General features: G+C 39.3%; 1 protein-coding gene across 3 annotated transcripts in view; it reads right to left on the bottom strand.

Annotated features, from left to right (window-relative positions):
• Window positions 1–3231: 3231 nt before the first annotated feature.
• zgc:171844 (uncharacterized protein LOC100151763 homolog) overlaps window positions 3232–12022 on the bottom strand; it is a 13054-nt gene continuing 4263 nt past the window's right edge. For 2 of the 3 annotated variants that reach the window (XM_036148408.1, XM_036148407.1), the window contains 5 exons: window positions 9513–9633; window positions 7504–7577; window positions 6713–6827; window positions 4402–4472; window positions 3232–3964 (listed from right to left, as the gene is read on the bottom strand). In XM_036148408.1, the coding sequence (XP_036004301.1) occupies window positions 3846–3964; window positions 4402–4472; window positions 6713–6827; window positions 7504–7577; window positions 9513–9633 (500 nt within the window). In that variant the 3' untranslated portion in view covers window positions 3232–3845. The remainder of the gene's footprint in view (window positions 3965–4401; window positions 4473–6712; window positions 6828–7503; window positions 7578–9512; window positions 9634–12022) is intronic. The other variant, XM_036148409.1, reaches the window with a different exon arrangement.

Here is a 12022-nt window from a genome sequence, read left to right as displayed (position 1 = left end):
CCGGCCAGTCTGATTGTTTTTTGGTGGTGGAAGCTTCTTGCAGAAAAAATCTTTAGTGTCTTTGCGCTGACACTGAGCTCTGATAGCTCACGTCTCATTTCTCCATAACATTTTTCATGCTGACTGTGACTGTTGAGCTACATAATTTGGCTCATTATGAGATTCTAGCGAAAATTACTCCAAACAAACCAGCCTCAGGTGAAGCTCAGCTGGGCTCATGTTTAGTGACTGAATGTTGGAGAAACAACAACAGGCCTATTGTTCTAAATCTGCCATTTATTTTCACATTTTTGAGGAAATTGTGTAAGAGAAAAAAAATGAAAACACTAAATATAATACAAAAACAGCATGTAATGCAATAAAGCCCCATGCGACAGAAAAGTCAAGAACTTGAATTGATACTAAATCCTGTTAAACAAAAAAGGTCAAACTATTCCTTCAGGAAGTGTCAGCCAGGACTACATTCATGAACAAATTCTTTCCTTTCTTGCTTCCAATTAGCGTGGGCTGGCTGTACGTTCATCTATATCCACAGAATGTAGTCTACTGCTTGCTCCCTTCGGCCTGAAAACTGAGGACAGCTGTGAACGCTGAACGCCTCTCTGCCCATCTGTTTGTGTGCCGCTAGCTGCGATGGCCTATAACAGCTGCCACGACGGTGAAACAATGAAACACAACACGTTTTCAACAAAAGGGGAAAAGAAGAGAGTCCTTTTAGACTGGTCGTCTTGTTGGTGGGCCAGCTTAAGGAGCAATTAGGCGGTAACTCTTCAGCGTGAGTCATCAGTGGGTTAGTGGTGAAGACAGCGGAGGTTGGAGCTGAAACCATCTGGTTTCATCCTCATTACAGAGAACAACGATACACCCAGCTAGTGCTACACAACACTTTCTGAATCCGTTGCCATGGCAGAAAAGATGTAGGACGCCAGTGGACGGTGCTTTGTTTTTCATCATGTGTATAAGTATTCGTACAATTTGAACTGTTTCACATTTTATGTTACAACTATAGACCCCAGTGTACTTTAATGGGATTTAGGTGATAGGCCACCATGAGTTAGTCCATATCTGTGAAGTAGAAGCATAAGGATAATTTCAAATAAAAATCTGAAAAGTGCGGCCTCCATTTATATATTCAACCCCTTGAGTTAAGGCTTTATGGAACCAAAATAAAAATAAAAAAGCCTGGTCAAATTGAACGGAGAGCATCTGAAAATCAGTTTTCAAGTCCCAGCTTCTCAACTGGATTTAGGTTTGGGCCATATCGATACATTCAGATTTCAACATTGTAGCTATAGCTGTGTGTTTAGGGTCGTTGTCCATTTGGAAAGTGAATCTCTGCCACAGTCTCAAGTCTTTTGCACACAGATTTCCTTCAAGAAGTGCCTCATATCTAGCCCCATATTTCCCATTCCCTGCTGAAAAAAGCATCCCACAGCATTATACTGCCACCACCATGTGGGAATGTTGTGTTCACAGTGATGTGGAACACAACATTCCCCCACCATATCTGATCGATCGCGATACATTTTAATGCCACGTGTAAATGGTCAGGGTTTACAATTGTTTTCTGAAGCAACCAGGACACTTGCTAATACCAGATCTGAACAGGGACGAAATTACTGATGGCTTTTAGAGGACTGTTTTTCTTCATGCAATCAGCATGACAGAACAGTGGTGGTCCAACAGAACCCAAAGCTAGTTGCTCTGGTAGTAATTTACATAGGTATATTACTACCTAAATGCATGCATAATACCTCCTCTAAAACAGCATAAACTGAATCAGAACAGTGAGGGGCATTTGCTGGATAGAGCTGATTTTAGGAACAAATTTGCTCACATTTTACTCGTGCAAGTAGTCTCCTGAATTTGCACGTCTGTCTTTAAAAAGCAAGGACAACATTCCTTCCAGAAGAACATTGTGATGTAAGCATTATTTTCTTCATGATCGTTCTTCCTAAAAATATTTTAACAAAACAAAGTACAGTTCTTTTTGTAGGGATCTGTTCATATTTGCGGATCTGAAATATAAAAAGGGTCTCCCATGTTTGTCCTTTTAGAAATATTAGATAATGAAAACAATGCAGAGATGCAGATTTTTGGTTAATAACATTAAAATGTTGGGTCTTGATTTTCATTTGATTCATCATTTGATCTTTTAAAAGACAAAAACTAGAACTAATTTACATCAATAAAGAAAATAATACCCAATTCATTTAAAATTCACCTGAAAGAAATTAGGATTGGCAAGAGTGTTTTCCTCCCTTAAGGGATCTACAATTACTTTGTGTAATTCATCATAAATGCATAATTAAATTGTCAGAGCAACCCTAATCAAACCCAATCACTTAACTGGAAATAGAGGTAATTGGTAATAAAAGCGATCAGAATAACTTCAGCAAAACAGATTGTATAAAGTAAACATTTTACAGGAAGCAGTCACAGGCTAGAAATGTCCCTTAAATCATGTTTATATACAGTGGTTTGCAAAAGTATTCAAACCCCTAAAACTTTTTCCCCATATGACAGGCAGTTTGCCCTAAGCTGTTTAGGGTATATAGCAAATGCTGGAGAAAAGAAGGTGGTCAGATAAGAGCAAAAATATAACTCTATAGCCTCAATGCAAAACTGCACAATACGCTGTACTCACAGTCACCACAAAAAAGCATGGTGGTGGCAGCATCATGCTGAGGGGAAGCTTTTCTTCAGCAGGCACAGCAAAGCTGGTAAGAGTCCTTGGGAACATGGAAGGAGCTCAATATAGGGCGTTCCTAGAAAATCCATCAGAAGGCGCAAAAGACCTGAGCCTAGGACGAGGGGGTCACCACCTAGCAGGACAACAACCCTAAACATCAGCAAACTGCCTTAAATCAGAGGAATATAATGTTTTGGTCCCAGATTGATTCTCACCTTATCCTTCCTTCCTTCCTTCCTTCCTTCCTTCCTTCCTTCCTTCCTTCCTTCCTTCCTTCTTCCTTCCGTCCTTCCTCCTCCTTCTTCTCCTTCATTCCTCCCTTCTTCCTTCCTTCCTTCATTTCCCTTCCTTCCTTCCTTCCTTCCCCCTTCCTTCCTCCTTCCTTCCTTCCTTCCTTCCTTCCTCCTTCCTTCCTTCCTTCCTTCCTTCCTTCCTTCCTTCCTTCCTTCCTTCCTTCCTTCCCTCCTTCCTTCCTTCCTTCCTTCCTTCCTTCCTTCCTTCCTTCATTTATTTCATGGCAGTGGTGCCAAAATGTCAATTGTCTGAACTTTCAGCAACTCTCGCACCATGTTTGCCTTAAAATCTGCCACTCCATCATGCAATGTTCTCTGGACGTTTTGACTCCACTTTTCATTCATGATAGTGGTTTGAGAAGATTTGTCATGACGCATGAGAAGCTGCTCCTCCAAATACTGACTGCATCAGAATGCTTCACTGTTGGCATCACAAAGAACTCACAGTGTTCCCCTGTTCCTCTCCAGAAAAATGATTTTCAAGAAGCCGTCTTAGCTCTGCCTACAAGTTTTGTATAGGTTTTAAAGCTATGCTTGAAAAAAAAAAAACACCTTGTTAACCTAACCCCACTTTTTAAGCTATTTAGGGACATGCTTAGGGTCAATGTTCCTTTTTTGTGCCCAAGCTTTAACCTGTGTACTGATGTCTAGAGATGTCTGTGCATCAAATCTCAATGAAATAAAAGGAAGTTGGTGAGTGTAATGTGGTGAAAGGGGAATCATTTTCCAAGGCGTTGCACATTAGAGAATCATTGATCATGAAAGGAAATCTCAGAAATGATACTCAAAAACACTGAGGGGCCTGATTTGTGTTTTCACATGAATGCCGGCACAAGTAGTGGCCTCCAGTTCCTATTCCTTTACATGACAGAGCAGGTGAAGCCGCAGCAGTCTTTCAGTAGCGTTAGTCCAGTTTTAGAGATAAACAGATTGGATGTCTGCTGGGATTTGGATGCAACCTTTCGATCTTGCAGAGCACCTGCATGAGACAAAATGATGAAAAACAGTCATTCTGCTGATTTCATAGCTAAACAGTTAATGCCCATATACATATTTTACGTTTATTTGTATTTGTATTTTCAGAGTTAAAGCTACATATTAATATACTTAATTGCTTTTTAGAAACTGAATGTGCTACCTGCTGTCTTCTCCAGGGGAAAAAAACAATCATCTCTCTACTGATTCCCATCAAAAACACACAAACGTGACTCTTGGAAGGCAAATTTAGACCCAGGTCAACTGTTTTTAATTAAAATGTTAATGTTTTAACGTAATCTAATCCAATTTTTCATACTATTTATAATCTGCATCAAATGGACCTATACCGATTTAGTATATAGAGGGAAATCCATTAAACAACATTGCAAAATTCACTCTTTGACATTGCAGGGGCATTCAGTGACTTGCTCAGCTCACCTTTTTCTGCCAAACCATTGGGGAGTTTTGACTGTAAGAAGGCTGCCATCTCCTTGTCTTCCTCTTTTTCCCTGTGGAGGACAACATTTCCTTGATTTTATTGTTCTAAGACATGTTTTTAATGCTTTACTTCACGCACCGACAAACTAAGACCACAGACTGTGAACGGCACATCTCTACAGCTCATATTTCACATATTGCATTTTCATGTCAACGGTAAATATTCACCAGAGATGGCCGCTGCAGCATCTCCGCTGACATCTCAGTTTGTGAGAAATGAAACGTCACTCAGAGTTATCCATTTACCTCACCTGCCAGCTTGTCGACAGTCAAAGCTAATTTAACACCACAAATAAACAGCAGCAGTGATTTAGGACTTCATTGTTTGACCCTGTGCATGATTATAGCTGGAAAATATATATAGCAAAGCAGGTTTATTAAAAAAAAACAAGATCCATTTATAAGCAATACAACCAAAAGTGCTTTGCAGAACCAAGAAAGTAGATTAGAAGGAAAATACATCAAGACAATACCATCTAAATGCATCTAGTACTAAAAAAATGTAAATTAAATGTAAATGAAAATCTAATAAATAGTTAAGAATGGATACGGTTTGGACTTTACAGGAAAGCTGCAGAAAACAATTTATCTTTCCCTCCTGGATGAAAGCAGCCTACAGTTTCTGCACATCACAAGCCTTCAGGATTTTGGTTGTAGAAGTTGCTGACTTCACTTATTTAGTTCTGGTCCTGGCAACAAAGAGTAAACAATGTATTAACTCTGCGATTATCTAACTCTGAGACATATTTAGCTCCAAGATCATTCGCGGCCATATATCAACATTTTTAAATACCACTGAAGTGAGACATGTTCTGTTTTCCCAGAGTCGTGCAGGACTTTGACAGCAGCATTTTGAATAATCAAAAGCTGTCTGATTTTTCTTTATACTAAATCCTAACATTATTACTATACTCTAGTGAACTGAAAATCAAAGCAGGCACCAGTTTTTCCGTATTAGATCCTGAAAGGAAATCCAGACCACTTTATAGATTAATTCAGGGGGATCCCAAGGGGTACCAGTCTGGAGGAGATATATATGATTCACCCAGCAAGGTTGAGGATCAGAACCAGTAAAATCAAGAGCCCCACTTTCTTTTGGAAAAGGTATTTCTTTACATTTCTTGACATTTTAAGGCAGACAAGGCCCCAGTCTTACCATCCGTCTCCTGCTCCATCTTATCATTACTTGTGAAAAGGATGCTTAAAGCGAATATTGAAGGTGCTCTCACTTAGCTACCGTACACCACAGTGAATTTTCTGAAAATTAAAAGGGTTACTTTTAGAATAGAAATATGAAATATGAAGTGTATTATATACACTACAAAAAGCATGACAAATCATATGTATAGAAATATTATTTTCCAAGGGATGGTGCTCATGACTGTGGGTGAGTCTGTTTGTTGGGGTGGTCGTTGTTTATATGGAAAATGTGAGCACAGCTTTTATTTTGGTAAGAGCTGTCATGTTGGGTGTTTATCTCAAACCTTGCCTTTCTGGGATCATAAATAATGACTTCTGTAGGGAAACCGTTGCTCAGTCTTGTGAAAAATATGAAGATGTGTGTGATCATCACAGGATGATTAGAGAAGTAATGCTCTGAATAATCTGAGCTAGGAGAACATGTTGATGCTGAATAAAAGTTGCCCGAGAATGGACCCACGAGGAACCCCACATGTGAACTATGTTTGTTGCATAAAGCAGAATAATGTAAAATAGATCTGGTCTGCCAATTTTCTATTTATCACAGCACCCAAAAAATTCCACAGACATTTCCAGTTTATCAGTCTGGTATGTTAAAATTAACTATATCAAATGCAGAACTTAGGCTCGTTAATGGCAAAATGGAAGGTTTTGATCCATCACCTATAACGTATAGATCATATAATATACTGTTATTAGAACAGTTAGAGGATCCAATTAAAAAATGCGAAGAGAATGAATATGAATTTAAAGGAGTGAACTAAAACAACAGTTCAAGTGAACAGCTAACTCAAATACAGGTACTTTTCACAGTGTAAAAGTAATTTATTACAAGCATTTCATTGGACTTTCTGACAGATACAGTCACCAAAGGAGCGATCCATAAGGTGCTGACCATACTCAACACATAGTTGGCTTTTCAGGTGAAGTCACAAATCTGGACACAATATCTTCTGTCTCCATTAACTGATGACCTTCAACATTTGCAATGCACCTTTTCCTGTCAGGAAACAGAGGGTTACTCAAAGTCCTGTTGGTTCATTAGCCTCACTTGAGCCTTTCAAACTCCACATCATCCACCAGGAAGTCTCTGGTCTCCACCAGCTTGTTGATCTGCTTCAGCAGCTCCGCCTCCTTTTCTCTGTCTTCTGTGGACTTGTCTGTGTCTGTTTAACAGTCACAAGATGGGCCTTATAATCTGAAGCAGTCTCAACCATTCAAACCTAGAGTTAATTAGTGGTCAAGTAATTAGCTTGTATGTAAAGTAAATTTAAAAGATTGTTTTAATTAAGATGTAATCCATTACATTTTGGAATAGTTTGTTACTGTTCATGTTAAAACTATATTGTCAGCCTCATGGCAGCTAGACTAAAAGTGGACTACAACAAAAATCTTCTATGAGCTGTAATATAGCTCTGAAATTTTAAGACAGCAGAGGTAATTTTACTGATGTTTTCAGTAGATGCAACTGCTGTTAAAACCATAAACTCAATCACTACAAGATGTTTTTGCCGATCTAAAAATGTTGAGAGAAAAGGTATAATAAAAGCTGAACTCAAGGGAAATGCAAAAAAAAAAAGCTCTGAAAAAAAGAAATCTGGCTTGTATTCAATAGGGGTCTGTCTGAGGAACGTACTTAAATTCTCACAAATCCTCCAAATGTAATGTAACATCTGTTCACAAACACACAAAGCTTCATGTGAGATTAGAAAATCAAATACTGTATTAACTGGAGGCCTAAGAAAAAAATATGGGAGGCTTGGCAACAATGTGGGAAAGTGCTGCACACAGCAAGACATCTTTTTAAAAAAACAAACAAAAAAAAAACATTTTTCAATTTACCTGGAATTGTAACAAGTCTCTGCAGCTCCTGTTTCAGCTTTGTAATTTCTTTACAGAGCTGAATGTCATCCATCCTGAGAGAAAAGCAGGAAAACAGTAACTGTGTGGGACATGTGCAGAAATAACAGCTGATGCTGCTACAGTACAATCATTTGACTGAACCTGAAACATGACGGCTGGATCAAAACAGCATGTTTTGATCCAGCCGTCATACATACATACAGTATGTGGGAGTGTGAGCTGAAACGCCATCACCATTCTGCCCTGTGTGTTTAATCCCACCTGACACTATCAGGTCAGATCTGACCATTAAACATCTAAATCAACGGGGCTGGCTGCAAAGGGAAATAGGATTGTTTGATACACTTTGAAGTTGTTTGAACTAAAAGCTTCACTTCAGTGGTCCATATTGGAAGACGACTCATGGGCTCACAGAGAATGATTGCATGACCTCCTCTGCGTGACATCAAGTGCTCCCTAAGCCTCTTAACCATCCATTCATCTAAGTCAGGTGTGTGGCAGCAGGGAGACACCTAAAACGTGCAGGACAGGGGCACTTGAGGACCGGAGTTGAGAGCCACTGCTTTAGGTAAGCAAGGTGGAAACTGTAGCTGCCTCTTTTCAGCCAGCTGACCGGCAGTGTGCACCAACGTGAGGGTTAAGACCAGGGCTTTGCTGCCCTTGGTGCCCTTGCACCAGGGGTTTCTCTGGTATCTCATTATGAAGTACATTTCTTTTTGCAGTGTTGAGACAATTACTTTACCTTGGCAGACCCATCAGTATCAGCTGTTTTATACAACACATGTACCCATATGAGTGCCTATCACTTGTCAGAAATGTGCAGCTAGAAGCAAAATCAGAGAAAAAAAAAAGGTATATTGTTAGTTTCTCTCAATCCCGCAGTGACTCCGTTCCACCGACTGCAACAAGCTTCCTAATTATCAACCGCCTCCAACCCTTCTCCCTTGTTGCAATGTGTCAGAAATAATGAGGTCTCTGCAGAAAAAGTGCAAAATAATTAAAAAAAACAATGAGAGAGTTCTGGCAGTCTGCTACAGTTTGAGTTCTGATTATAGTGTATTTTGCCGTGGTACACATCACTGCTTTTGCTGCTCCTGGTGGTGTTTCATGAGCTATTCCTTAAGGACAGCTTGGAGCATTTTGAGGTATTCGGAAGACTTTAACATAATATTTCACTGTGCTTGAGACAGTAAAGGAATAATAAGTAGATCATTAATTATACAAAAGGAAATATATCAACATTGCACAAATACACAACTGTTCAGTGGAAGTAAGACAGTATAAATCTTTTCCAAAAATCTAAAAAGCTTGGTGTGCAATTGCTGTTACTCTGATAGCCCTAAATAGAATCAAGTGCAGAAAATTGACCCCAGAAGTCTAATTACAAAATAATCCTCCTGCAAATAAACCATTTGCACAATAAATCAGGATGTTTTATGCAGATGTCAGCAGTTTGCTTGAGAACATTCGTTAGCAAACTGCATGTCAGAGGAGCCCAGTTAAAGTCCACACCAATATTCAATAAGAATCTGTTGGAAGACTTAAAAAAACATTTGTCTATAGACACTTCTAATCTATTTAGTCTGACTGAGCTTTTTTTTCTCTCCAAAAAAAAAACAACAACCCGTAAATGATCATTCTCTATGGAAAGCTGGTAGAGGCACACACCCAAAGACTTGCAGCTTTCTGCAGAGTATTGACTTAAGGAGGGTGATCAACACCTCACTTTTCAGATTTTCCTTCTTCTTCTGAATCATGTGCTACCTCCCATTAGTCTGTCATGTAAAAGTTTGTGAAAAGGTTTAATGGCTAAGAGGACTTTTGCTGTAAAGGTGTAACAATGGAAAAGCATCCTCAAACATTCTGGTCACTCATAACTACTTCCAGAGAAATCAAAACGTAAAGACTGACAACACAATATAGGAGATAGCCTAAACTTACTGTAGTAATATTTTCTAATGTGCTCGGTATGAAGGTAAAGATCTTACATGTATCTCAGCTCCGATTCTCTCCGTACGAGGACCTCCCGTATCCGCTCAATCCTGAACAGCTCCCCTTCAATGTCCTCAATCGTGACTGTAGAGTCGGCCATTGAGATTACATCTTCTGCTGAATGGCAGAAAAGAGCGCAATAGCAGATGTATCTACAATCATCCTCAGACGTCCGAGAGCAAATCCAAAGATAGTTTCACCTGCGTTACAATAAATGTGTTAACATCTTGAGAGAAGAAAAGCATCGGGTCTGACGGATTATAAAGGTATGTCTCAGAGGCATTTCTCTCAGCTCTCATAATTTGATGCTAATGGTGTACTGCATGTTGGTTACTTGAACCCCTTGAACCCCTCAACCTTCAATTCATTCTTTTTCTTTTCAGTGCTCTCCTTTTTGGTGAACGTTTGTTTCAGCAAGTACACCGAATCAGCCATAATTGTGCTGAAACAGCCTTAATTAGAAACCAGTGGAGACTTCCCTTAAGCATATTTTGAAATCATCGCTGAACAACAGCACCACTCCTCCCTGCAGCCTCCTCCTCCTCTCCAGCAGCGATGAGTCATCCGTCTGGTAGAGCTTGGATTGGCTTTTAATTACTTGACCTTGTGTAAAAAGACATAACCATTGATCGCCTGGAGACAACAACTCTCACACACACACACAAGTCGCTGGGTACCATACTTTTAAATTCAACTTGTCTGTATCCCTTTTGTTTTCCTTCCTTTTACTCCAAGACCCCCAGTAACCTTTGCAGAGTGTTTCCAAGAGGTTTTCTAACACCGGGATCTCTGTCAGCTTTTAAATAAATGTTTTTATTAATAATTTGGGGTAGAATGTACCTCAAAGATTCTTTATTGTCACCGCATGTTACCGTGGTGACATTTCTTTTTGGCCTCTCTGGCTCAGAGTACACATAATGAAGGCAGGCAAACAAACAAACAAACAAAAAAACTGGCAATGGACAAGGGTTACAGTGTTTTTTTTCTTTTCTTCATTGTAGCGTTCAAGAGGGACGCTACAATCAGGGGAGGAAGACTCTTCAAAAAAGAGTTTTACCAATGCTTTTTTCCCCCACTTGTCTTTTTTCCGTCGAAGTATCCAAATATAAGTCTACGAAACATGTTTTTATAATATGTTGTACTGCAAGCTTGTTAAAGTAAGCCAGCGCTCTAACCAGGAAAGAAATTAAGCCTACCAGTTACCCAAGCCTGTAATTAACAAAAAAAACCCAAAAAAACAAACTGAACAAAACAGATAAAGAACGGTTAATTGACAGTTTTAAGATGTTAGAAGTTCAAGTTGTTAGTTAAACATAATTATTAGATTGATCGACAATATGGGGAATAGTAAATTTAACCTTTTCAAAATGAAATAAACTGATCAAGTGAACATTTTCTCTGCCGTCTACAGGCCCATTCACAGATAGACTCCTGGTGGTCTTCAAGTACTTGCCCTTTTTCCTTGGATGAGAACAACGCCCTTTATACTGGAGCAATTTTTTCTCTCCATTCAGAATCATTTAAAAATAACATTTACCTTCTCTGCCATCAATTTGCTCTAAAAATGTTTTGATATTTAATAAGCACTGTTTCGAGTTTTTTGAGAAACTTCTGCATCGACCGATCCACAGCACACACACAAGTCCCCACCTTGCTCTTCCTTTCTCCTCCTCCACCTAGCTCTGATGCAGTACTGAGTGCCAGGCCAGCATCAGGCGGACAGTAAATGTTTTGATGCAAAATTAACCACAATATTTTACATTATAGCGAGGCTGAAAACATTACAAGGCTTCTGGACCAAAGTTTCCTGAAGAAAAAGAAAAAGGGGGTGTCATGTGCTGATTGATGTTTGTCAGGCTTAGTGAAGAGAGAGAGGGGGAGAAATACAGACAGCTACATACAGCAGAGACAAAATCCGACAACAGTTGTGCTGTTTTATAAATCAGACGAGTTCACAAGATTTGCTTAAAATTTTCGTTATTTTGAAAGTCCGAAGGGGAAAAAAGCATCACCACAAACATCTTGCAGAAGGATATCAGGTAGCTCTTGCAATAAAGTGTTGGTGATAGAAACAACCATACAATGTTTTATGATCATAGCATCTCGGCCAAAGCTCTGTTCTGTGTAGGAAAAGCCACCTTCAGTCAAGGAGCTTTGTTCATGCAAGCATTTATACTTCAACAGTTGAGGAATCCTTTTCCATGTAATAAATAAGGAGTAATAAGTAATACATTTACTGCAAAAGCAACTAAAATCATTTGTCACCTGGGATGGAAGTAACATTCCCTAAGAACAGTCGGTCCTGTCCAAAAAACAATGTCTTAGTCAATTTTTTTCTGCCAAACCTAGAGGTACTGTCCGGAACTACTTCAGTTCAGAGTGTAGCCTGTGTTTACTTCCTGGTTCCTTAGCCAATCATATGACAGTTCCCAGGGTTCCCAAAACAGAGCACAGCATTTGATATTTTATCTTGGCAAAAGAGCAACAGCCTGCAAACATGGAGGCC

Source organism: Fundulus heteroclitus, chromosome 16, assembly GCF_011125445.2.
Source record: "Fundulus heteroclitus isolate FHET01 chromosome 16, MU-UCD_Fhet_4.1, whole genome shotgun sequence".
NCBI classification, from domain to species: Eukaryota; Metazoa; Chordata; class Actinopteri; order Cyprinodontiformes; family Fundulidae; genus Fundulus; species Fundulus heteroclitus.
This window is presented reverse-complemented; position numbering and strand designations above follow the sequence as displayed.